This window comes from Salmo trutta, chromosome 6, assembly GCF_901001165.1.
Source record: "Salmo trutta chromosome 6, fSalTru1.1, whole genome shotgun sequence".
Taxonomy (NCBI): Eukaryota; Metazoa; Chordata; class Actinopteri; order Salmoniformes; family Salmonidae; genus Salmo; species Salmo trutta.
Window position 1 is genome coordinate 9,350,790 of NC_042962.1, and position 27,347 is coordinate 9,378,136.

General features: G+C 42.4%; 2 protein-coding genes across 3 annotated transcripts in view; one reads left to right on the top strand and one right to left on the bottom strand.

Moving 5' to 3' along the window:
- Window positions 1-2,363, top strand: part of LOC115195378 (T-complex protein 1 subunit epsilon) — a 6,183-nt gene extending 3,820 nt beyond the window's left edge. Inside the window, exons 9-11 of the mRNA XM_029755180.1 lie at window positions 139-276; window positions 1,396-1,576; window positions 1,932-2,363. Of these exons, the coding sequence (XP_029611040.1) occupies window positions 139-276; window positions 1,396-1,576; window positions 1,932-2,059 (447 nt within the window). The 3' untranslated portion in view covers window positions 2,060-2,363. The remainder of the gene's footprint in view (window positions 1-138; window positions 277-1,395; window positions 1,577-1,931) is intronic.
- A 5,816-nt stretch (window positions 2,364-8,179) lies between these two features.
- The window catches only part of LOC115195376 (pleckstrin homology-like domain family B member 2), a 68,029-nt gene continuing 48,861 nt past the window's right edge, over window positions 8,180-27,347 (bottom strand). Inside the window, exons 11-18 of one of the 2 annotated variants that reach the window (XM_029755172.1) lie at window positions 25,541-25,678; window positions 25,175-25,271; window positions 17,011-17,137; window positions 12,986-13,076; window positions 12,763-12,906; window positions 12,407-12,626; window positions 12,219-12,304; window positions 8,180-12,098 (exon numbers count right to left, since the gene is read on the bottom strand). In XM_029755172.1, coding sequence (XP_029611032.1) covers window positions 11,925-12,098; window positions 12,219-12,304; window positions 12,407-12,626; window positions 12,763-12,906; window positions 12,986-13,076; window positions 17,011-17,137; window positions 25,175-25,271; window positions 25,541-25,678 — 1,077 coding nt within the window. In that variant the 3' untranslated portion in view covers window positions 8,180-11,924. The remainder of the gene's footprint in view (window positions 12,099-12,218; window positions 12,305-12,406; window positions 12,627-12,762; window positions 12,907-12,985; window positions 13,077-17,010; window positions 17,138-25,174; window positions 25,272-25,540; window positions 25,679-27,347) is intronic. The other variant, XM_029755171.1, reaches the window with a different exon arrangement.

Here is a 27,347-nt window from a genome sequence, read left to right on the forward strand (position 1 = left end):
GTTCAGAGATTCCCAATCATTGGTATCTCTTTCGGATGGACAGTTCTGGTCCTGGAGGGCTGTCGGTGTGCATGCTTTAATTCTAGCCCAGCACTAACTCTCCCATTTTTTTTGTATGTTTTTTAATTTCCCTGTCAGATCATTGAGGAGGCTAAGCGCGCGCTGCATGACGCGCTGTGTGTCATCCGTAACCTGGTCAGGGACAACCGCATCGTGTACGGGGGCGGAGCCTCTGAGATCGCCTGTGCCCTCGCCGTCAACCAGGCCGCTGACAAGGTACAATGTACATACACCACTAACACACCGTATCAGGTCAAACATCTGCAGTACCTTTTAGAAAGGATTCACAGCCCTAAACTTTTCTCACATTTTGTTGTTAGTGGGACTAAAATGGGTTTGTCTTCTTTTTTTTGTCAGTGATCTACACATTTGGAACATTTTTATATATATAAAAAAAATGAAATCTTAATTAGATAAGTATTCAAACCCCTGAGACAATACATGTTAGAATCACATTTGGCAGCGATTACAGCTGTGAGTCTTTCTGGTTAAGTCTAAGAGATTTGCACACTTGGATTGTGCAACATTTGCCCATTAAATAAAAAAATATTCAAGCTCTGAAGATGTTATTCATCATGGCTAGATAGCCATTTCCGGGTCTTCCCATAGATTTTCAAAAAACAAATAACTCTTGGTAGTAATTTTTTTTGTTATCCTTAACTCCCCAGTCCTTAACAATTACAAGCATACCCATAACATGACGCAGCCACCACTATGCTTGAAAATATGGAGAGTGGTACTCGGTGATGTGTTGTATTTTTGGGGCAAGCTGTATTGATAAACTCTGGATGGTGTAATGGATGGTGTAATCATGCTCAATGATTACACCATGCTCAATGGGTTATTCTATGTTTTCATATTTTTTTATGTTTACCCATCTACCAATATGTCCTTTGCAAGGCATTGGAAAATGCCTGATCTTTGTGGTTGAATGTGTTTGAAATTCACTGCTCGACTGAGGGACCTTACAGAAAATTGTATGTGTGGGGTACGGGGGTGAGAGTCATTCCAATTATGTTAAACACTATTATTGCACACTTATGTGACTTGAACACATTTGTACTCCTGAACTTATTTAGGTCATAACTAAGGGGTTGAATACTTATTGACTCAAGACATTTCAGCTATTTCATTTGTACAAATTTAGAAAAATATAATTCCACTTTGACATTATGGCGTTTTGGGTCTAGGCCAGTGACACATCTTCATTTAATCCATTTTAAATCCAGGCTGTAACAAGTTTTGTTGTTGAAAAGGTCAGTAATAGCCTGATGTTGATAATGATGGTGAGTTATCTGAAACAAAGCCATGTGCTCATCTCTACTCTTTCTGCAGTGCCCATCTCTGGAGCAGTATGCCATGCGTTCGTTTGCTGATGCCCTGGAGGTGATCCCCATGGCCCTGGCAGAGAACAGCGGGCTTAACTCCATCCAGACCATGACTGAGGTCCGCGCCAGGCAGGTCACAGAGTCTAACCCAGCCCTGGGCATCGACTGTCTGCACCTGAACACCAACGGTAAGGACAGACAACGTGGAAAATGTAATGAAATAAATAGATTAATACAAGTTAATTGGATATACAAAAGATTGTAAATATACCAATGTTACCTAACACTTAATATAAAGCACGTGTCAAACTCATTCCACAGAGAGCCAAGTGTCTGCGGGTTTTCGCTCAGCCCTTGTACTTTATTGATGAATTAAGGTTACTTATGAGTGAGGAACTCTCCTCACCTGGTTGTCTTCATTGACAGGGAAAAACCAGCAGACACTAGGCCCTCCATGGAATGAGTTTGACACCCTTGATATAAAGCATTAGATCTTTTCGTAAATAAATCTGTTGTTGATGTTGACCCTCTTCTCTCCCCCAGACATGAAGCAGCAGCATGTTATTGAGACTCTTCATGGGAAGAAGCAGCAGATCTCTCTGGCCACACAGGTAGTCAAAATGATCCTGAAGATAGACGACATCAGAAGTCCTGGAGAGTCAGAAGACTAGGGACCTCCCACTGAGCGCATGCTCGGCCTGGTCTTCTAGAACTGTGTTCTTCTAATCTAGAATGTTCCGGAACAGAGGCATTCTAGAATGGCTGTGTTTTAAGAATGTTCTAGAACTCAAATACAGAGTTCTAGACTATTCCTGTGATCTAGAGAAGCCTTTAGGCACTTGTCGAGCACTGTGTCCAACCCTGCGTACTGTTATTTATCATTTGATACTGAACCCCCCCCCCCCCCCACACACACACACACACAAGCTCTTGTAATGCTGAAGTCATCAATAAAATGTTTGTCTGTGCAATTTCTCTGGCTTGTGGATTTCCCCCCTTGATGATACAATACTAGTTGTAAGCACAGAATCGTCTACAATATAATTGTACGCTATAGCGTTCAGATTTCCCTTCGCTGGAACTACGGGGCCTAGCCCAAACCATTATTTCTCCTCCACCAACCTTTACAGTTGGCACTGCATTCGGGCAGGTAGTGTTCTGGCATCTGCCAAACCCAGATTTGTCCGTCGGACTGCCAGATGGTGAAGCGTGATTAATCACTCCAGAGAACTTGTTTCCTGAGTCCAATTGCGGTGAGCTTTACACCACTCCATCCAATGCTTGTTATTGTGCATGGGGATTTTAGGTTTGTGTGCGGCTGCTCGGCCATGGAAACCCATTTCATGAAGCTCCTGACAAACAGTTATTGTGCTGATGTTGCTTCCAGAGGCAGTTTGGAGCTCGGTAGTGAGTGTTGCAACTGAAGACCGACGCGCTATGCACTTCAGCACTCGACAGTCCCGTTTTGTGAGCTTGTGTGGCCTACCACTTTGTGGCTGAGCCGTTATTGCTCCTATACGTTTCCACTTCACAATAACATCACTTAGAGTTGACCGGGGCAGCTCTAGCAGGGCAGAAATTTGACAAACTGACTTGTTGGAAAAGTGGCATCCTATGATGGTCCCTGAGCTCTTCGGTACGGGCTATTTTACTGACAACGTTTGTCTATTGAAACTGAATGGCTGTGTGCTGGATTTATTACACCGTTCAGCCGAATTCACTCATTTAAAGGGGTGTCCACATTTGGCGGTGCAGTGTAAGAACATAAATGGTGTTCAGTAACTTGGTCTAGTTTGATTACATCAGGGTTCAAGTACCAACAACAACAAGCCAATGATGGGAGACATATTCATTTAGTAATGTTTATGAGAACAACCCTAGTTCAATACAGCATTTCTCCCTCACGCATGGAAGAGTCGGAAGGTACATCACCTGTGAGCACACACTGCGGGAATACACATGTAGACCATATCCCCCAGCTCGAGACAATCCATTTTTATTTATTTAACCAGGTAAAACCCATTGAGGTTAAAAAACTTATTTTGCGAGGGTGACAAGAAGGCAAAACGGAAATAGCAGCATGTCCAAAAAACATTACAGAAAAATACAGAATACACACAAAAGACAGTCACAAGTTAAAGATTAGAAACAACTGCAGTTATAATAAACAGTACTGTCCATCAGAGTCTTAAAAGATACACATTATGATTGTACTGATGAGCAAATATCGTACGCGGATCATCATTCTACAGATTAACACCCACGGTCCCGAAATGACGGAGGTTCATGTAAAGTAGTAGACTCCTCTCACTGGCGCTGTGAAGATACCAGAGGAGAAGCAGGAAGACGTCAGCGCTGTCCATCTGTCGTAAACACTAGGCCTGTCAGTTATTGCATTCATGCCCTTGTCTATGAATATGGGAGAGAGCAGCCGATTATGCCTTTAAAGCTTGAGCCGCTCAGTAGTTGTCCACTCCTATATAGGAAGTCATTTTTTTTCTCTTTACAATCTGATTGTAATGGAACAACAGACTTTCTGAAGTAGTAGTATGCACTACTGTGCCTGTAACTGGGTTGTGGATGGTTCTGATGTTGGTGATCACTGCTGTAGATCAGAGTGGTTACAGTACTGAAGGGTCCCAATAGTCCATCACCTAAAGTAGCAGAGAAGGCCATCTTTGGTCTGCCTGCAAAACACAGATCCTGTGTGGCTCAGTTGGTAGAGCATGACACTTGCAACGCCACGGTTGTGGGTTTGATTCCCATGGAGAACTAGAACACAAAAAAATTATATGAAAATGTATGCACTCACTACTGTAAGATGCTCTGGATAAGAGTGTCTGCTAAATGTAAATTATAAAGCAATAAGCCCCATTATTAATTTGAGCACAACTGTGGAATTTCAGGTTGATTCCTGATTTAGGAATTTTACAAATCGGATCAAAGTCAAATATAAATCATGTTTGTATCTGTTTGTCCTTCTATACATTTTATCCAGATGTTGAAGCTAACTATGAACTTTGAAGTAACTGTCCAGTGAAAATCTCACTTTTAAAAGCTCATATTCTGGCCTCCCGAGTGGCGCAGCGGTCTAAGGCACTGCATTGCAGTGCTAGAGGTGTCATTACAGACCCAGGTTTGATCCCGGGCTGTGCCACAGCTGGCTGTGACTGGGAGACCCATGAGGCGGCACACAATTGGCCCAACGTCGTCTGTGTTAGGGGAGGGTTTGGTATGCCATTTCCTTGTCCCATCCCACTCTAGTGACTCCTTGTGGTGGGCTGGGTGCCTGCAAGCTGACTTCGGTAGCCAGCTGGATGGTGTTTCCTCTGACACATTGGTGCGGTTGACTTCTGGGTTAAGTGAGCAGTGTGTCTAGAAACTTAGCAGGATTGTTTTTCGGAGGACGCATGGCTCTCTCCCGAGTCCGTAGGGGAGTTGCAGCGATGAGACAATACTATAACTACCAATTGGATATTGTGAAATAGGGGGGTAAAAAATATATAATAATTTAAAAAGTTAATATTCTGTATGGCTCAGTTAGTAGAGCGTGGTGCTTGCAACCCCAGTGTTGTGGGTTTGATTCCCACAGGGGACCAGTACATAAAAAAATGTATGGCAATGTTTGTACTCACTACTGTAAACTACATTATTAATTTTAGCACAACAATGCAATTTCAGGTTTATGCCTGATTTTGGCATATTACAATTCTTATCAAAGTCAAATATAAATCATGTTTGTATCCGTTTGTCTTCTATACATTTTATCCAGATCCTAAAGCTAACTGTGAAGTAACTGTCTAGTGAAAATCTCACTTTTAAAAAGTTCAGATTCTGTTAACTCATACCCAAATAATATTGTGACCAAAGCATAAATTGGACAACAAAAAAAAACACTTAAAAAACCCCACGTCAAACTTGTACCTCAAACAAACGGTTGCTATTTCCTCATAAAACATGATGTCATATTGGCTGAACTGGCCAATCAGCGGTATAATCGCATGAATATTTTTATGAACGGTATACGCCCACACCATTCCAACACAGAAAAGTGAATTACCACTTTTTGGAAGGAAAACTACTTCACTCGTAATTAATTATAGGTCATATTTCATAAAAATCTGGAAACACTGGACATTTACTAAATATGGATGAATTAACATGGGGAAAGGTTGTCTGCATCTCTTCAGCTCCTCCACCTAGCTCCCTCTCACTGGCCGCAGTGGAGGCTGCTAAGGGGAGGACAGGCTCATGGTAATGGCTGAAACGGAGCGAATGGCATCAAATACATGGAAACCATACGTTTGATGTATGTGATACCATTCCACTGATTCCGCTCCAGCCATTACCATGAGCCCGTCCTCCCTAAATAAGGTCCCACCAACCTCATGTGACTGGAACTCAGTCTGGCCTCCAAGCCTGTGGTTTTAAACATGTGCAATAGCAAAGTTGAATTGAGTTATCCTGCTCTTCTTTAAGATGATTTGTTGGCTGTCACTCTAGCTTCCAGGGCTGACATAACCAATGCTCCCTCTAAACTTCACTCTAGCTTCCCTCAGACAGCTGCCCAGAAGAAACATGAGCCCAAGCAGAGAAGCACGAGATTGAACTTCACTTAACTTTCTACAGTTTTCCCTTTTAGTTAACACTATCGAGGTTTCGCTTTACTGTAGGAATGGTGATCGAATCAACGCAATATTAGACACTTTCAATGTAATATCCCGAAACAAAACTATGCATAGTTTGTTTCAGTGTGAAAAACTAACTGTGCAAGATATGTTCTTGTAGGCAGAGCGCATTGGAGTAGGATTGTATTTGCATTCACAGGCACGACTCAGTTCGTGCCATAACCAATCAGAGCTGCAGTAACCCTGTATGCAAATAGCCATTGCCATATATGGATCTGTGCCGTTCCTTTGAAGTGCGCTGTGTTCCGGCTACAGCGGTGGAGAGTAGATGATGCTTGTTTTCAGATCAAAGTGAGAGCTGCATGTAGCCACATGTGCACATGTTGTTCAAATTTGCTCAGTGCCGTAGATATTTTTAGGTTTACATTGGACATAACATGAAAGAAAATATTATTTAAAAGTTACTACTGTACCATGTTAAACCATATCAAACATTACTCAAATAAATGTATATTTTAAACTGATATTTCTGTGATATTTACCTGCATTCTATCTCTCCAGCTCCTCTACCTTGTCCTTCTAGAGCAGCAGATCAGTCTTGGTGACACTCAGGTGGCTTTCACTCTGGCCCCCATGGCTGACCGTTAAGCTGCTTGTGCTTATGTTTCATTATAAACTGGGTGGTTTAAGCCATGAATGCTGATTGGCTGACAGCCATGGTATATCAGACCGTATACCACGGGTATGGCAAAACATTTTTACTAATTACGTTGGTAACCAGTTGACAGCAATTGAACACCTTGGGGGTTTGTGGTATATGGCCAATATACCATGACTAAGGGATGTATCCAGGCACGCGCGTTGCGTCGAGGATAAAAACAGCCCTTAGCCGTGGTATATTGGCCATATACCACACCCCCTCGGGCCTTATTGCTTAAGTATACTGACCTTATAATGACCTAAAACTCAACTTCCACATTTAGAAAATGCCAATTACCTGCATTCTCCCCCTCGCTGTCTCTGTCTGGCCTCTCTGTTCAACCCCGTCTCTCAGATCAGCGCAGATGTCAGGTTCAGCAGCAAAACTGGTAGACTGTGTTTGACCCCGTTGAGTGATGTCATTCTCTCTAGCGGTGTAAAGTACTTAAGTAAAAATACTTTAAAGTACTACTTAAGTAGTTTTTTTAGGGTATCTGTACTTTACTTTACTATTTATATTTTTGACAACTTTTACTTTACTACATTCCTAAAGAAAATAATGTACTTTTACTCCCTACATTTTCCCTGAAACCCAAAAGAGCTCGTTACATTTTAATGCTCAGCAGGACAGGAACATGGTCATTTTAATGCTCAGCAGGACAGGAACATGGTCCAATTCACACTTATCAAGAGAACATCCCTGGTCATCTCTACTGCCTCTGATCTGGAAGACTCACTAAACACATAATGCTTAGTTTGTAAATTATGTCTGAGTATTTATTTACATTTTACTGGAGTCATTGTCTATTAAGGCATCTTTACTTTTACTCAAGTATGACAACTCAATACTATTTCCACCACTGATTCTCTCTGACCCCCCCCCCCCCCCCACACACACACACACACACACACACACACACACACACTCTCTCTCCCTGAGCCCATGCCCCAGACAGACAGAACAGAAACACTTGCAGAGTTACAGCACCCCTCATTCTGGAATAGACTACATAATTTCTGAAGAGATTCCATGTGGCACAGTCCCTTCTTTATATACACTAAGAATTTAGTGAGCCATTGCATGATAATTTAACATGTGTTACTGACATGAAAAAACTAAATCATCAAGAACTTGCTAATGCCAAATGAACAGCAAACAGTGCCAAAGATGATGTCATAGCAGGTGTCTTATATCTGATGTTTTCTCAGACTGCTTTAGTCGAAGGTCTCTAATTCCCAAAGTAACCCCGTGTGTGAACACAATGTGCCTTTACATCTGTGTCTGAAGAGAGGACCAGGATTCAGTCTGAATACAGGACAAGATCACCCTCTAGTGGTTCTCATTTGATACTGCAGGTTCTGAGCACATGGATCCTCTGTGAAAGGGAAGCAAAACCAGAATCTTTGTGTTCAACAAATCAAAACCGAATGATAATTCTCTTTTCAAGAAAAATGACCAAACACTTTTTCAAGGCACAATATGTACTTGCTTTATTTTTCTGTATGCAAAAATAAAGATACATGGATTGATAATCAATAGCATAAATACAATGATGATGATAAAATCAGACAATGATATCATTCTAATGTATATATATTTTTTTGAATGGTTAAAAAGCACATTAACGCCCAATACCGCATCAACCCCTGGCTAGCCAGACCCCAGATACTCCATGCAGAGATGATTTGACCTCCGGCTACACAGGAGGACACAACAAAGGACATAAGGGCTGAGTAAATATCAGTAACTTGAACCCTATGCAACCAGGAAGTTTAATGACTGTTGTTTTGCTTGTTTACTACAGCACATCATGTTGCTATCGGTGAAGACTGCTGAGGTGAGGACGGCTCATAATGTCACTAACCTCCTGTGGTTGCTATGTACATTACTAGTTAATCAACAACCAATCACTTTGTCAACATAATGATGCGTAAAAACACTGGCCAATCCCAGTAGAGTTACCGGTGAGAATTAATGCAGCTGTTGGAGAATTCTTCCTTAGAAAAAAGTTTAAAAAATAAAATAAAATACAGAAATAAGAACAACCGTCCATTTGAGTCACAGAGAAAAGAGAGGATCTAGTCCTGGCGCCGGAACCGCACGCTGGTCGTATCCTTCCACTCTGGCCGAAGCGCCACTCTTTACAGCTTCAACTGGATGTGTCCCTCCACCCTGGCAGCATCACACCTTCTACACCATTAACTGAGTGTGTCCCTCCGCCCTGGCCGCATCACACCTTCTACACCATTAACTGAGTGTGTCCCTCCGCCCTGGCCGCATCACACCTTCTACACCATTAACTGAGTGTGTCCCTCCGCCCTGGCCGCATCACACCTTCTACACCATTAACTGAGTGTGTCCCTCCGCCCTGGCCGCATCACACCTTCTACACCATTAACTGAGTGTGTCCCTCCGCCCTGGCCGCATCACACCTTCTACACCATTAGTTTTTTCCAATTGCTAACACACTAAAATGACATGCACAGCACAATTTAAACTGACACACAGAGAGCAAAACCTGTTCTCAAGTCTCCAAAAGTCTAAACACATTTTCTGCTTTACACACATTTTGCAATTCAAAATGGCACTTTTTAAATGCACTGCACACGGTTCTCTGCATAAGACACAACAATCTGACATAAAGTCACATGTTTGCCATTTCAAAACACTGCCATTCAAAATGACACTACATGAGCTAATTGGCCAATACATGTGCCACCTGGCCAAACACCTCAATGGTTAATTGTTACCACTTCAATCAGGAAGTAAGCACTATGAAAAGACCACAGGTGAGCACCGTTTGTTTTACAACAACAATGGAAGCCGTTGCAGAGAGAGGAAGAGGGAGGGTGAGAGGTAGGGGTAGAGCTGGTAGAGGAGTTCATGTCCAAAGAAGACAACTTTCAAATGAAATCAGAGCAACCTTAGTTGTTCATGTCATCAACCATGGGCTGACAATGCGAGAGGCTGGACAGAGAGTGCAACCCAACTTGAGCCTGTGTCATCCGGACAGTTAGACTGGAGTACAGGTATGTAACCAACATTTCTTTCACACTATGTAGTACACCCCGTGTCATAGTGTATCAGTTGGGTGACACCTGTTTACTTCATGAATGGCTGATGTCATACACTAACTGCACAAATTTCCTGTAGAATTTACTCTACTGTGGGGGAAATATCTTTAGGCTGCATTGTCCAAGCCCTATATATATTTTTTGTTTTCCTAAAGGACTGAGAGACGCAACCATGGTGGAGGAAGGGGCCAAATGTTCACCGGGTACAGGAAGCTGCCATTGTCAACTTGGTTTTGGAAAATAAGGACATCAGATTACGAGAAATTCAAAGCCACATCATCCAAGACAACAACATTCAATGAGTCAGTCTGTCCACATTGGCTCGCATTCTCAAGTGAAACCAAATCAGAATGAAACAACTTTATAAGGTGTCGTTTGAGAGAAACTCTCAAAGAAACAAAGAGGTCAGACGAGCATATGTGGATGTAAGTACAATATTGACTGCAGTACACTACACGCAACATTGTTTCCCAGTGTACTGGATAACACCATATTGACTGCTTTTGTTCTTTGTTTTCAGGGAGTTCTGGAAATGGATGCTCATGCAATCCCACATGAGTTCATCTTTATAGATGAGGCTGGGTTCAACCTAGCAAAGACCAGAAGAAGGGGGAGAAACGTCATTGGCCACAGAGCCATTATAGATGTTCCTGGCCAACGTGGTGGGAACATCACAATGTGCGCTGCCATCTCCAATACGCATGGTGTCCTCAACCGTCATGCCAACCTTGGACCATACAACACAGCCCATATTCTCACATTTCTAGACAGACTCCACAACATTCTCATACCACCAGAGCGTATGAATGATGCAGACCATCAAAGAACCTGGTACGTTGTAGTATGGGACAACGTGAGCTTTCATCGTGCAGCCCCAGTCCAAAACTGGTTTGCTGACCACCACCATTTCTCCTGCAATACCTCCCACCATACTCACCATTTCTGAACCCCATAGAAGAGTTATTTTCGGCACGGCGGTGGAAGGTATACGACCGGCAGGCCTTTGTGCGCATGCCTCTTGTGCAGGCTATGGAAGAGGCATGTGATGAGATTGATGTGGGTGCGATTCAGGGATGGATAAGGCACTCAATGCGCTTCTTCCCTCGATGTCTGGCAAGGGAAGATATTGCCTGTGATGTGGACGAGGCGATGTGGCCAGACCCAGCTGTGCGGCAATATGCTGCCTAATTATTTTTCTTGCCTCTTTTTCTTCTATATATTTTTTCAGTTTACTGTTTTTTTGTGAGCATATTTTTGTTCAGTGCAATGTAAATATATCTGCTGTGCATATGTTGCACTGACTTGTTTGGTGAAAAAGAAAATGTTTCAACAGCATGTGTGTGTATCTGCAAATATTTCTGAGCATCTGAAGAATTTTCTACAATTTGAACTATTTTAGTATTATGGCAAAGCATACTAAAGATGAGAGTGCTTTTCATTATGCCCAACAGCGTGTAGTTGGTTAGACAAATATCTGGTAATATGAATGAAGTGTGTGCCATTTCAATATGTAGTTTTGGTTGCAGTGCTTCATTTTGCAGTTTGGGTGTGTGAATTGTGTTAAGTATTTTGTTAAAACCAGCCTAGTTTGAAAAATTGTGTTTTAGCAATTGGGAAAAACTGAGTGTGTCCCTCCGCCCTGGCCACATCACACCTTCTACACCATTAACTGAGTGTGTCCCTCCGCCCTGGCCGCATCACACCTTCTACACCATTAACTGAGTGTGTCCCTCCGCCCTGGCCGCATCACACCTTCTACACCATTAACTGAGTGTGTCCCTCCGCCCTGGCCGCATCACACCTTCTACACCATTAACTGAGTGTGTCCCTCCGCCCTGGCCGCATCACACCTTCTACACCATTAACTGAGTGTGTCCCTCCGCCCTGGCCGCATCACACCTTCTACACCATTAACTGAGTGTGTCCCTCCGCCCTGGCCACATCACACCAGCGTTTCCCAAACTCGGTCCTCAGGACCGCAGGGGTGCACGTTTAGTTTTTTTGCCCTAACACTACACAGCTGATTCAAAGCTTAATGATTTGTTTATTATTTGAATCAGCTGTGTAGCACGAGGGCAAAAAACAAAACGTGCATCCTTTGCTGTCCCGAGGATCGAGTTTGAGAAACCCATTTCTACACCATGAACTGAGTGTATCCCTCGGCCCCGGTGACGATAACGTCTATCCAGATCCTCATGGCCTCAGGAGAGGGGGCCAGCATGTAGTAGATCCTGTCATGAGTCTTCACACTGAACGTCAGACACGGGTTAGGACTCTGGAGAGAGAGAGAGGGGCAGGGGTTAGGACTCTGGAGAGAGAGAGAGAGGGGCACGGAAGGAGGGGAAGAGTAAGGCGAGAGAGAAAGTTTAAACATTTTGAAAAGGCCGACCTAGATCAGAAATAGACTCACTATCAGAGCAACATGTACCTTGTGTGCCTTCTTTAAGTGGTCGTAGTAAACTTCTTCTATGGCTTGAAAATAGATGACACCTTTCAGCTTGGCCTCGTGCTTGTCTGCAGCACATACAAAACACACACACATCAGAGTTGTTGTTAAACACACACATCAGAAAAGTGTGAGTTATTGACACTCCACGGTCACCATCCAGTGTTCACCTGAGAAATAGGAGAGTGTTCGTCGGTTGCGGTCGAAGACGAACCAGCGTTTCTTCCAGGTCTTGATTTTTCTCCCCATCTTGACCAGGAATCCTCGACAAATCTTCTCCGTGAGGGACAGGTGGAAACACGTGTCAGCGCTGTGGCCCGCTGACTCTATATGGGCCCTCAGGTCAAAATCATCCTTACGCACCGGCAGGTAGCGCGTCAGAGGACGGGACTGTGGGGACAGGGGTTAAAGGTTACTCAAATGGTCACCAACCCTATAATCCTGGAGAGCTATCGTTTTCTCTTGACTTTTGAATATAATTTTCTTTTGCTCGCTCTCTTTTTCTGTCTCTCTCTCTCTCTCTTACCTGTGCTCTCTGTTTCTCCCGTAGTTTCACCTCCCTATCAATGAGTTTCTGTCGTCTGTTGGTCTCCTCCTGCAGTCGTTTCTCCAGATGCTCCCTCCTCCTCTCCTCCTCCAGAGCCTGTTTGCGCGACTCCATCTCTTGCTCCTGCAGCATACACAACACACACTTTACACATCTTGGAGTTCTGTGTGTGTGTGTGTGTGTGTGTGTGTGTGTATGTTACCTTGTGTTCTATGAGGCGGTTCTTCTCTTCCTGGGCCTGTCTCAGTAGATGCTCCATCTCCTCCAGTCTGGTCACATGAGACGTGCTGGCACTGCAACACACACAAACACATTCTACCGTCTGGGAACGATGCAACACAAGACTTGTTCTTCCCATGGAACACACACACAAAGACATACAGAGCCTTCAGAAAGTATTCACACCCCTGACCTTTTACACATTTTGTTGTGTTACAGCCTGAATTTAAAATGGATTAAATTGAGATATTGTGTCACTGGCCTACATACAATACCCCATAATGTCAAAGTGGAATTATGTTTTTCAAAAGTTGTACAAATGAATTAGAAATAAAAAATCTGAAATGTATTCAACCACTAAGCCTAAATAAGTTCAGGAATACAACAAGTCATAATAAGTTGCATGGACTCACACTGTGTGCAATACTAGTGTTTTCTTATATCCCATAATGGCTGTGATAGGAGAAAACTGAGGATGGATCAACATCATTGTAGTTACTCCGTAATACTAACCTAAATGACAGAGTGAAAAGAAGGAAGCCTGTACAGAATACAAATATTTCAAAACATGCATCCTGTTTGCAACCAGGAACTAAAGTAATACTGCAAAAAATGCAGCAAAGCAATTAACTTTTTGTCCTGAATACAAAGTGTTACGTTTGGGGCAAATCCAATACAACACATTACTGAGAACCACTCTCCATATTTTCAAGCATAGTGGTGGCTGCATCATGTTATGGGTATGCTTGTAATCGTTTAAGGACTGGGGAGTTTTTCAGGATAAATAAAGAAATGGAATGCAGCTAAGCATAAGCAAACTTCTAGAGGAAGAACTGGTTCAGTCTGCTTTCAACCAGACACTGGGAGATGAATTCACCTTTCAGCAGGACAATAACCTAAAACACAAGGCCAAATCTACACTGGAGTTGCTTACCAAGAAGACAGTGAATGTTCCTGAGTGTCTGAGTTACAGTTGTGACAAACCGGTTTGAAAATCTATGTCAAGACCTGAAAATGGTTGTCTAGCCATGATCAACAACCAATTAAAAAAATTGTCTAAGAATAAGGGGCAAATGTCGCACAATCCAGGTGTGCAAATCTCTTGGAGAGTTACCTAGAAAGACTCACAGCTGTAATCGCTGCCAAAAGTGATTCTCACATGTATTGACTCTTTGGGTGTGAGTATTTTATTTAAAAAAATGTCCAAAAACAGGTTTTCACTTTGTCATTATGGGGTATAGTGTGTAGATGTTTTATTTAATATATATTGTTTGATCTATTTTGAATTCAGGCTGTAACACAACATAATGTGAAATAAATCAAGGGGTATGAATACTTTCTGAAGGCAAAGCGTGTGCACACACACACACACACACACACACACACACACACACACACACACACACACACACACACACACACACACACACACACACACACACACACACACACACACACACACACACACACACACACACACACACACACACACACACACACACACACACGTCAATAAAACTGCTGGAACACATTAGAACTATCCTGGACATGTATGTGTGTGTGTGTGTCTCAGTACAGTCTGCTGCTTTTCATTTCTGACTGACTGTCCACTCACTAACTACACCGCTTCCCTCCATCCCTCTCTCCTTAATCTCTACCATAATCCTTCATTCCCTCATCCCTCCTTAATCTCTACGATGATCCTTCAGTCCACTCACTCACTAACTACACAGCTTCCCTCCATCCCTCTCTCCTTAAGCTCTACCATAATACATTGAGGAGACTAAACTGCTTGGATTAACCCTGGATTGTAAAACTGTCATGGTCAAAACATATTGATACAACAGTAGCTAGGATGGGGAGAAGTCTGTCTATAATAAAGTGCTGCTCTGCCTTCTTAACAACACTATCAACAAGGCAGGTCCTACAGGTTCTAGTTTTATCACACCTGGACTACTGTTCAGTTGTGTGGTCAGGTGCCACAAAGAGGGACTTAGGAAAATTGGTTCAGAACAGGGCAGCATGGCTGGCCCTTAAGATGTACACAGAGAGCTAACAATAATATGCATGTCAATCTCTCTTGGTTCAAAGTGGAGGAGAGATTGACTTCATCACTACTTGTATTTATGAGAGGTATTGACATGTTGAATGCACCGAGCTGTCTGTCTGAAGTACTGGTGCACAGCTCGGACACCCATGTATACCCCACAAGACATGCCACAGGAGGTCTCTTCACAGTCCCCAAGTCCAGAACAGACTATGGGAGGCACACAGCACTACATAGAGCCATGACTACACAGAACTCTATTCCACATCAGGTAACTGATGCAAGCAATACAATTATATTTAAAAAACAGATAAAATACACTTTATGGAACAGCGGGGACTGTGAAGCAACACAAACATAGACACAGACACATGCATACAATCACACGACAACATACGCACTAGAAACACACAGGTACACATGGATTGTGTGTTGTAAATATGTGGTAGTAGAGTAGGGGCCTGAGGGAACACACTTCATGTGTTGTGAAATCTGTGAATATATTGTAATGTTTTGAAACATTTTATATACTGCCTTAATTTTGCTGGACCCCAGGAAGAGTAGCTGCTGCTTTGGCAGGAACTAAATGGGGATCCATAATATATACAAATACACACACAGACAGAGCGAGAGAGAGAGAGTTAGAGAGAGGGAGGGCTCTACATGCAGAACACATTTTACAAAGGGGGTCTGAACCCCAAATCTACCTCCAGTAGCTGGCTATCCCCACTTGTAACCTCCCAATCCTCCCGAGAAGGGGGTCTGTATGCTGGGAGAGCTATGGGTCGGCTTACATACACACTTTTTACATTAGCCCTAATACAAACACACACAGTCTCACAATACATTCATATTCCCGAAAAGCTCCAGCACTCAATGTTCCACATGATATGAAATGATAAACTGACTTCATATAGATCTTACATTTGTTGCTTGATCAGTTGTTAGGCTATTATACTGATAGAAATGCAGCATGCAACAATTTCAAAAGGTTTCACTGAGTTACTGTTCATATGAAGAAATTTTTAAATTAGGCCCTAATCTATGGATTTCACATGATTGATAATATAGATATGCATCTGATGGTCACAGACACCTTAAAAACAAAAAATGGGCCTCACAATAGTCCGCAAGATCTCGTCAGAGTATTTCTGTGGATTCAAATTGCCATCGATAAAATGCAATTGTGTTCATTGTCCGTAGCTTATTCCTGCCCATACCATAAACAGAGGTGACATCAGCAAACTGCTGGCCCACACGACGCCATGCACGTGGTCTGCGGTTCTGAGACCAGTTACATCTACTGACAAATGATCTTATGATAGAGAAATGAACATGAGATTCTCTGGCAACAGCTCTGGTGGACATTCCTGCAGTCAACATCCCAATGAGACATCTGTGGCATTGTGTTGTGTGATTAATCTGCACATTTTAGGGTGACCTTTTATTGTCCCCAGCACAAGGTGCACCTGTGTAATGACCAGGCCGTTTAAACAGCTTCTTGATATGCCACACCTGATGGATTATCTTGTCAAAGGAGAAATACTCACTAACAGGGATGTAAACAAATTTGTGCACAAAATTTGAGAGAAATAAGCTTTTTGTGAGTATGGAAAATATCGGAGATCTTTTATTTCAAGTCATGAAACATGGGACCAACACTTTACATGTTGCGTTTAGATTTTTGTTCAGTGTAGCTGACCAAAAGTAGGCTAGATGTAAAGTAAAATACTGTTAATATGACCATGTGTTAGTCTCTCTCTCCCCTTCCTCAGTCCTATAGGCTTCAACAGACAACGATTGGACAGGGGGACTGCTAATGTGAAGAATGTATCATTATTTTTTTATTTTTTTTCACCATTCACTTAACGGTGAAGATGGACACTTTAAATAACATGTCTTTATGTATCCTCCCTCGCTGTCTCTCACACACACACACACACACACACACACACACCTACCAGGAGACATTGTCAGGTGAGCAGACAGAGATGCTGGTGTCCATGGAGTCCAAGCTGTCCATGCTCATGGTGTCGTAGGCCTGGCCGTTGACGCTGTCCAGGTACATGTTGGACCGGGTGGCCTGACCTGGACCACAACAAGACCACCCAGGGTGAGAAAGTGAGAGACGGACAGTATAGTGAGAGAAGAGGGAATGAGAGAGGGCTCCATAGGTACAGTGTTTATTACCTATGTTAATTGATGTGTAATAATCAGTTCTGTGTTTGACCCTCCATGCGCTGAGCCCTGTTCTCCATGACCGCTCCCCGTCTCAGGGGCCACAGTCTGACTGGACGCTACAGACCGCTGCCCCTCCCTCTGATCACACAGACCAGCCACGGTTAAACCGGTAAAAAAAACGAACCACAACCGAAAGTTCCTCATAACAAAGTCAAAGTTTACATACACTTAGGTTGGAGTCAGTAAAACTCGATTTTCAACCACTCCACAAATGTCTTGTTAACAAACTATAGTTTTGGCAAGTCGGTTAGGACATGTACTGTGTGCATGACAAGTAATTTTTCCAACAATTGTTTACAGACAGATTATTTCACTTATTTTTCACTGTATCACAATTCCAGTGGGTCAGAAGTTTACATACACTAAGTTGACTGTGCCTTTAAACAGCTTGGAAAATTCCAGAAAATTATGTCATGGCTTTAGAAGCTTCTGATAGGTTAACTGATAACATTTCAGTCAATTGGAGGTGTACCTGGGGATGTATTTCAAGGCCTACCTTCAAACTCAGTGCCTCTTTGCTTGACATCATGGGAAAATCAAAAGAAAATCAGCCAAGACCTCAGAAAAATAATTGTAGACCTCCACAAGTCTGGTTCATCCTTGGGAGCAATTTCCAAACGCCTGAAGGTACCACGTTCATCTGTACAAACAATAGTACGCAAGTATAATCACCATGGGACCACGCAGCCGTCATACCGCTCAAGAAGGAGACGTGTTCTGTCTCCTAGAGATGAACATACATTGTTGTGAAAAGTGCAAATCAATCCCAGAACAACAGCAAAGGACCTTGTGAAGATGCTGGAGGAAACAGGTACAAAGGTATCTATATCCACAGTAAACCAGTCCTATATCGACATAACCTGAAAGGCCGCTCAACAAGGAAGAAGCCACTGCTCCAAAACTGCCATAAAAAAGACAGACTACGGTTTGCAATTGCACATGGGGACAAAGATCGTACTTTTTGGAGAAATGTCCAATGGTCTGATGAAACAAAAATAGAACTGTTTGGCAATAATGACCATAGTTATGTTTGGAGGAAAAAGGGGGAGGCTTGCAAGCCAAAGAACACCATCCCAACCTTGAAGCACGGGGGTGGCAGCGTCATGGTGTGGGGGTGCTTTGCTGCAGGAGGGCCTGGTGCACTTCACAAAATAGATGGCATCATGAGGTAGGAAAATTATGTGGATATATTGAAGCAATATCTCAAGACATCAGTCAGGAAGTTAAAGCTTGGTTGCAAATGGGTCTTCCAAATGGACAATGACCAAAAGCATGCTTCCAAAGTTGTGGCAAAATGGCTTAAGGACAACAAAGTCAAGGAATTGGAGTGACCATCACAAAGCCCTGACCTCAATCCTATAGAAAATTTGTGGGCAGAACTGAAAAAGCGTGTGTGAGCAAGGAGGCCTACAAACCTGACTCAGTTACACCAGCACTGTCAGGAGGAATGGGACAACTTATTGTGGGAAGCATGTGGAAGACTACCCGAAATGTTTGACCCAAGTTAAAGAATTTAAAGGCAATGCAACCAAATTCTAATTGATGTATGTAATGTAATTGTAAACTTCTGACCCACTGGGAATGTGATTAAAGAAATAAAAGCTAAAATAAATAATTCTCTCTACTATTATTCTGACATTTCACATTCTTAAAATAAAGTGGTGATCCTAACTGACCTAAGACAGGGAATTTTTACTAGGATTAAATGTCAGGAATTGTGAAAAACAGAGTTTAACTTCTCTAGGGCAGGGGGCAGTATTTTCACGGCCGGATTAAAAACGTACCCAAATTAAACGGCCTACTACTCGGGCCCAGGAACTAGAATATGCATATTATTAGTAGAAAACACTCTGAAGTTTCTAACACTGTTTGAATTATGTCTGTGAGTATAACAGAACTCATATGGCAGGCAAAAACCTGGGAAAATCTAACCAGGAAGTGGGAAATCTGATGCTTGTAGTCCTTTCAAGTAATTGCCTATCCAACACACTGACTTAGGGTTCATTTTGCACTTCCTAAGGCTTCCACTAGATGTCAACAGTCTTTAGAAAGTTGTTTGAGGCGTCTATGGTGAACAGAGAGAGAACAAAGGAAGTTGGAAGTTGTTGACTCAGGAAAGCACATGAGTTCATTGGCGCGCATTCACTTGATGAGGTAGCTGTGTTCCAAAACGTTTTTCAAGACATTGGAATCGTCCGGTTGGAATATTATTGAAGTTTTAAGTTAAAAAGGACCTAAAGATTGACGCTATACAACGTTTGACATGTTTCAACGAACGTAAATATTACTTTTTTTTACTTTTCGTCGTGACATTTTGGCCGCACTTCCTAAATTTGGAGTAGCAAACAACAAGGAGCTATTTGGACATAAATGATGGACTTTATCGAACAAAACAACATCTATTGTGGACCTGGGATTCCTGGAAGTGCCTTCTGATGAAGATCAAAGGTAAGTGAATATTTATAATGCTATTTATGATTTTAGATAACTCCAAAATGGCGGGTATCTGTATTGCCGAGTGTATGTTTCTGAGCGCCGTACTCAGATTATTGCAAAGTGTGCTTTCCCCATGAAGCTTTTTTGAAATCTGTCACAGCGGTTGCATAAAGGAGATGGTTATCTAAAATTCTTTGAATAACAGTTTAATATTTTATCAACGTTTATGATGAGTATTTTTGTAAATTGTTGTGCTGATTCACCGGCAGTATTGTAGGCAAAATATTTTCTGAACATCACGTACCAATGTAAAATGCTGTTTTTGGATATAAATATGAACTTTATCGAACAAAACATACATGTATTGTCTAACATTGTGTCCTAGGAGTGTCATCTGATGAAGATCGTCAAAGGTTAGTGCTTAATTTTAGTTGAATTTCTGGTATTTGTGACCCTCTCCTGCTTGGAAAATGGCTGTGTGGTTTTTCTTGTGTTGTACCTGTCCTAACATAATCTAACTTTATGCTGTCGCCGTAAAACCTTTTTGAAATCGGACAATGTGGTTACATTAACTGCTTTGGGCTAGGGGGCAGTATTTTCACATCCGGATAAAAAACGTACCCAATTTAATCTGGTTACGACTCCTGCCCAGTAACTAGAATATGCATAGAATTATTGGTGTCTGTGAGTATAACAGAACTCCTATGGCAGGCAAAAACCTGAGAAGATTTCATGCAGGAAGTGGCCTGTCTGACAAGGTGTTGTTGTTCTTGCTTCTGTTTATTGAAGAGTTAGGATCTTAGCTGTAACGTGACACTTCCTACGGCTCCAATAGGCTCTCAGAGCCCGGGAAAAACCTGAACGTTGACGAGGCAGCCTCAGGCTGAAACACATTATCGCCTTTTCCAAGTGGCCCATCAGAGGACAATGGAATTAGGCGCGTGCCCGATTCGATCCGTGCAGTATTTTCCTTCGGCTGTTTAGCTAATTGCAGATTCCCGGTTGGAATATTATCACTTTTTTACGAGAATAATGGCATAAAAATTTATTTTAACCTGTTGGGGCTAGGGGGCAGTATTTTCACGGCTGGATAAAAAAAAGTACCCGATTTAATCTGGTTACTAATCCTACCCAGTAACTAGAATATGCATATACTTATTATATATGGATAGAAGACACCCTAAAGGTTCTAAAACTGTTTGAATGGTGTCTGTGAGTATAACAGAACTCATTTGGCAGGCAAAACCCTGAGACAGATTCTGACAGGAAGTGGATACCTCATGTGTTGAATTGCCTTTAAGCCTATGCCATTGAAACACACAGGGGCTGATTAATGTTTTGGCACTTCCTATTGCTTCCACTAGATGTCACCAGCCTTTACAAAGTGTTTTGAGTCTTCTACTGTGAGATCTGACCGAACAAGAGCCATGGAACGGTGATGGCCCATTAGACTCTGGCGCGCGAGTTCATGTTGGGTACTCTCGTTCCAATACGTTTTAAAAGAGAACGCAATCGTCCGCCTAGAATTTTATTCATGTTCTGATTAAAAAAGGCAGTAAGGTTATTTTTAAATCTGGCAAGTCGATTGCGTTCAAGAGATGTAAATCTATAATTCTTTGAATGACAATATAATATTTTACCAATGTTTTCTAATATTAATTATTTAATTTGTTGTGCTGACTTGACTGCCGGTTATTGGAGGGAAACGATTTCCTGAACATCAACGCCATAGTAAAACGCTGTTTTTGGATATAAATATGAACTTGATAGAACTAAAAATGCATGCATTGTCTAACATAATGTCCTAGGAGTGTCATCTGATGGAGATTGTAAAAGGTTAGTGCATAATTTTAGCTGATTTTATGGTTTTGGTGACGCCTGTCTTTGAATTGACAATACATTACACACAGCTATTGTCAATGTACTCTCCTAATATAATCTAACTTTATGCTTTCGCCGTAAAACCTTTTTGAAATCGGACAACGTGTTTAGATTAAGGAGATGTTTATCTTTCAAAGGGTGTAAGATAGTTGTATGTTTGAAAAATTTGAATTTTGACATTTATTTGGTTTCAAATTTGCCGCTCTTGAAATGCACCTGCTGTTGATAGGGTGCGCCACAGGTGGCACGCTAGCGTCCCAAATAGCCCCAACAGGTTAAAACCTCTTACATCTACACGTTCCGCTAGCGGAACGTCTGCTCCAATATCCAATGATGGGCGGGGCGCGAAATTCAAACTCCTCTAAAATCCGAAAACTTCCATTTTTCAAACATATGACTATTTTACAGCTATTTAAAGACAAGACTCTCCTTTATCTAACCAAACTGTCCGATTTCAAAAAGGCTTTACAGCGAAAGCAAAACATTAGATTATTTCTGGCTGGGTACTCTGCTGACAATCAGACACCCATTTTTCAAGCTAGCATATCATGTCACATAAACCCAAACCATAGCTAAATGCAGCACTAACCTTTTATGATCTTCATCAGATGACACACCTAGGACATTATGTTTTACAATACATGCATGTCTGTTCAATCAAGTTCATATTTATATCAAAAACCAGCTTTTTACATTAGCATGTGACGTTCAGAACTAGCATTCCCACCGAACACTTCCGGTGATTTTACTAAATTACTCACGATAAACGTTCACAAAAAGCATAACAATTATTTTAAGAATTATAGATACATTACTCCTCTATGCACTCGATATGTCCGATTTTAAAATAGCTTTTCGGATGAAGCACATTTTGCAATAATCTAAGTACATAGCCCGGCATCACAGGGCTAGCTATTTAGACACCCTGCAAGTTTAGCCTTCACCAAAATCACATTTCCTATAAGAAAAATGTTCTTACCTTGCTTGTTCTTCATCAGAATACACTGCCAGGACTTCTACTTCAATAACAAATGTAGGTTTGGTCCCAAATAATCCATCGTTATGTTCCATCAAGACGTTTTGTTCGTGCGTTCTAGACACTATCCCAACGCTAAATCTCGGCCACGAGCATGACGCAGAATATGACAGAAAATTTCTAAATATTCCATTACCGTACTTCGAAGCATGTCAACCGCTGTTTAAAACCAATTTTTATGCAATTTATCTCGTAGAGAAGCGATAATATTCCGACCGGGAATCTGCCTGTCTGTATACTGAGGGAAAAACCGAAAGCCGGGGGCGGGTCGCGAGCGTAAGGCTTAGTCCATTGAGTGACCACTTAGCTTTTGCTCTCGTGTGCTTCAGCCAGGGCTTTGAATTACGTCATTCCTGTTTTTCCCGGGCTCTGAGACTTCATTGGAGACGTGCGAAGTGTCACGTAAGAGCAGAGATCCTTTGTAAAAGATAGAGAGAATCAACAAGGGCAAGAAATGTTCAGACAGGGTACTTCCTGAACAGAAGCATCTCAGGTTTTTGCCTGCCATAGGAGTTCTGTTATACTCACAGACACCATTCAAACAGTTTCAGAAACTGTGGAGTGTTCTCTCCAAAGCTAATAATTATATGCATATTCTAGTTTCTGGGCAGGAATAATAATCAGATTAAATCGGGTACGTTTTTTATCCAGCCGTGAAAATACTGCCCCCTAGCCATAAGAGGTTAAACAGCGGTTGACATGCTTCGAAGTACGGTAATGAAATATTTAGAAATCTTTTGTCACGAAATGCGCCGTGCGCAGGATCGTTTTTTATCATTGGGATAGTGTCTAGAACGCACGAACAAAACGTCGCTGATGGAACATAACTATGGATTATTTGGGACCAAACCTACATTTGTTATTGAAGTAGAAGTCCTGGGAGTGCATTCTGACGAAGAACAGGAAAGGTAAGACCATTTTTGTTATAGTAAATGTGATTTTGGTGAAGGCTAAACTTGCCGGGTGTCTAAATAGCTAGCCCTGTGATGCCGGGCTATCTACTCAGAATATTGCAAAATGTGCTTCATCCGAAAAGCTATTTTAAAATCGGACATATCGAGTGCATAGAGGAGTAATGTATCTATAATTCTTAAAATAATTGTTATGCTTTTTGTGAACGTTTGAGTAATTTAGTAAATTGTTAGTAAATTCCCCGGAAGTTTGCGGGGGGTATGCTTTTTCTGAACGTCACATGCTAATGTAAAAAGCTGGTTTTTGATATAAATATGAACTTGATTGAACAAAACATGCATGTATTGTATAACATAATGTCCTAGGTGTGTCATCTGATGAAGATCATCAAAGGTTAGTGCTGCATTTAGCTGTCTTCTGGGTTTTTGTGACATTATATGCTAGCTTGAAAAATGGGTGTCTGATTATTTCTGGCTGTGTACTCTGCTGACATAATCTAATGTTTTGCTTTCGTTGTAAAGCCTTTTTGAAATCGGACAGTGTGGTTAGATTAACGAGAGTCTTGTCTTTAAATAGCTGTAAAATAGTCATATGTTTGAGAAATTGAAGTAATAGCATTTCAAAGGTTTTGAAAATCGCGCCACAGGATTCAACTGGCTGTTACGTAGGTGGGACGAATTCGTCCCGCCGGTCCTATAGAGGTTAAGGAGAAGTGTATCTTTAAAATGGTGTAAAATAGTCGTATGTTTGAGAACTTTGAATTATGACATTTTGTTGTTTTGAATTTGGCGCTCTGATTTTTCACTGGCTGTTGAATAGTGTGTCCCGTGGGTAGCGTCCCACCTCCCCAAGACAGGTTAAATGTATTTGGCTAAGGTGTATGTAAACTTCCGACTATATGGTCCAAAAAAATAAAGCCACAACTTCATGGGCCACAAAACACAGCAAGTGAACAAGTCCAACCGGAGCAAATCACAGACCACACACACCAGTGGACCTCCACCCTGACTGTCACTATGACAGGAATAACACAGTGGACCTCCACCCTGACTGTCACTATGACAGGAGTAACACAGTGGACCTCCACCCTGACTGTCACTATGACAGGAGTAACACACCAGTGGACCTCCACCCTGACTGTCACTATGACAGGAATAACACACCCCACAGTTCTAGAGTTGGGTACAGGAAACACACACACACAGAGAGATGGCGAGTCGACACATAGGCACACACACAGAGACAGACACACACACACACACACATACACATGCAGGAACCCTGATACCATAAGGCAAGAGGGCCAGAGACACCTGGCCCACAGGACAGGCTTCAATCTCAACACACACACACACACATTCATTGGGTACTGGGACCTACTGTATAAATGGATGCTTCACAACAGCAGAAAGCATCTTCTACCTCTCCTCAACTAACTCCACAAACTAATAAAAACAATCATGCTCCTATCCACCCATCAGACATACAATCTGAGGATCCATCCTGTGTTGACGCCTTATAATGTAAACTGTGTTACTGTACAGTATCTAGTCCAGAGGATCACCGGTGGTGTGACAGACTGTGCGTGTGTGTGTGTGTGTGTGTGTGTGTGTCCTCACCCTTGTGCAGACGGCGTGTATCTGTGTTGCTGGAGACAGACATGGCCCTTGGTAGAATACTGACACAGCTACAACTCTGCACCGGGGGCTGCTGGAACTGTGGAAGACCAGCGAGAGGGAGATTAAAGGGGATGGTGTGTGTGTGGTGTGTGTGTGTGTGGTGTGTGTGTGTACCTTGTTAAACATGCTGTGTCCCAGTGTAACACAGCTGAACTGAGTGGTGACAGACTGTGTGTACCTTGTTAAACATGCTGTGTCCCAGTGTAACACAGCTGAACTGAGTGGTGACAGACTGTGTGTACCTTGTTAAACATGCTGTGTCCCAGTGTAACACAGCTGAACTGAGGGGTGACAGACTGTGTGTACCTTGTTAAACATGCTGTGTCCCAGTGTAACACAGCTGAACTGAGGGGTGACAGTGGTCTTCTTCCTGGGTAACGTGTCACTCAGGTGGGCCCCGCCTTCTTTCACTAACCTCTTCCTCTCCTCCAGCGAACAGAAGTGCTGAACATGCACATACAATATTCAGAATCACACAACACACACACACACACACACCCTTTACCTGCCTGTTGTGGCAGTGATTATTTACAGGTAGAGGAGGAGGAGAGTCAGGGAGGGGTCACGATAGGTCGCCATGTCCTCCGGCCAATGAACAGAGGGGGTTTTGGTGAGAGGGGGACGGCAGGGTGAGGAAGAAGGCCAGTCAACAGGAGGGGAGGGGCGACAGAGCTTAAAGAGGAACACCATCAGAGAAAGAGCACTAGGGCTGACCCGATTTAGTCGACTGGTTAAATGTTTGGTCCATAACCTGTTGGTCGACAGAGATTTCCTTAGTTGAGCAGTTGCAAAAACAAATAAATATCATGGTGTACAAGACACCTGTCTGATTGGCTCCTATCTGAGTGGACTGATCCATTGTGGAGGCAGAGGGGATGGAACAGTCCATCACTCTAAGAGACTAGTGCTACTGAAATTGTATATGGTTAAGGACAATGGTTCAACACTAATTAAAATCATATTATTGTATAACAAATGTTCCTTCTCCCACGTTTGATAGCGGTCGCTGTCTGCGGTTCTGAAACACATCAGTGTGCTGTTGAATTGGTGTCTTTTCCTAGACCATGTTGCTATGTGCATATAGGTAAGTTAACCAGCATATTGGTGTTGAGAACAATGCGGATGCAACACTCCAACACTCTCCTTCTTGGTCATTGTCCTGTTGAAAAACAAATGATAGTCCCACTAAGCGCAAACCAGATGGGATGGCATATCGCTGCAGAATGCTGTGGTAGCCATGCTGGTTAAGTGTGCCTTGAATTCTAAATAAATTACAGACAGTGTCACCAGCAAAGCACCATCGCACCACCTGCTCCATGCTTCACGGTGGGAACCACATATACGGAGATCATCCGTTCACCTACTCTGCGTCTCACAAAGACATGGCGGTTGGAACCAAAAATCTCCAATTTGGACTCATCAGACCAAAGGACAGATTTCCACCGGTCTAATGTCCATTGCTCGTGTTTCTTGGCCCAAGCAAGTCTCTTCTTCTTACTGGTGTCCTTTAGTAGTGGTTTCTTTGCAGCAATTCGACCATGACGGCCTGATTCACGTAGTCTCCTCTGAACAGTTGATGTTGAGATGTGTCTAGTTACTTGAACTCTGTGAAGCATTTATTTGGGCTGCAATCTGAGGTGCAGTTATTTTAATGAACTTATCCTCTGCAGCAGAGGCAACTCTGGGTTTTCCTTTCCTGTGGCGTTCCTCATGAGAGCCAGTTTCATCATAGCGCTTGATGGTTTCTGCGACTGCACTTGAAGAAATGCTCAAAGTTCTTGAAATTTTCCAGATTGACTGACCTTCATGTCTTAAAGTAATGATGGACTGTCGTTTCTCTTTGCTTATTTGAGCTGTTCTTGCCATAATATGGACTTGGTCTTTTACCAAATAGGGCTATATTCTGTATACCAACCCTACCTTGTCACAACACATCTGATTGGCTCAATCACATTAAGGAAAGAAATTCCACAAATTATCTTTTAACAAGGCACACCTGTTAATTGAAATGCATTCCAGGTGACTACCTCATAAAGCTGGTTGAGAAAATGCCAAGAGCGTGCAAAGCTGTCATCAACGCAAAGGGTGGCTACTTTGAAGAATCTTTGAAGAA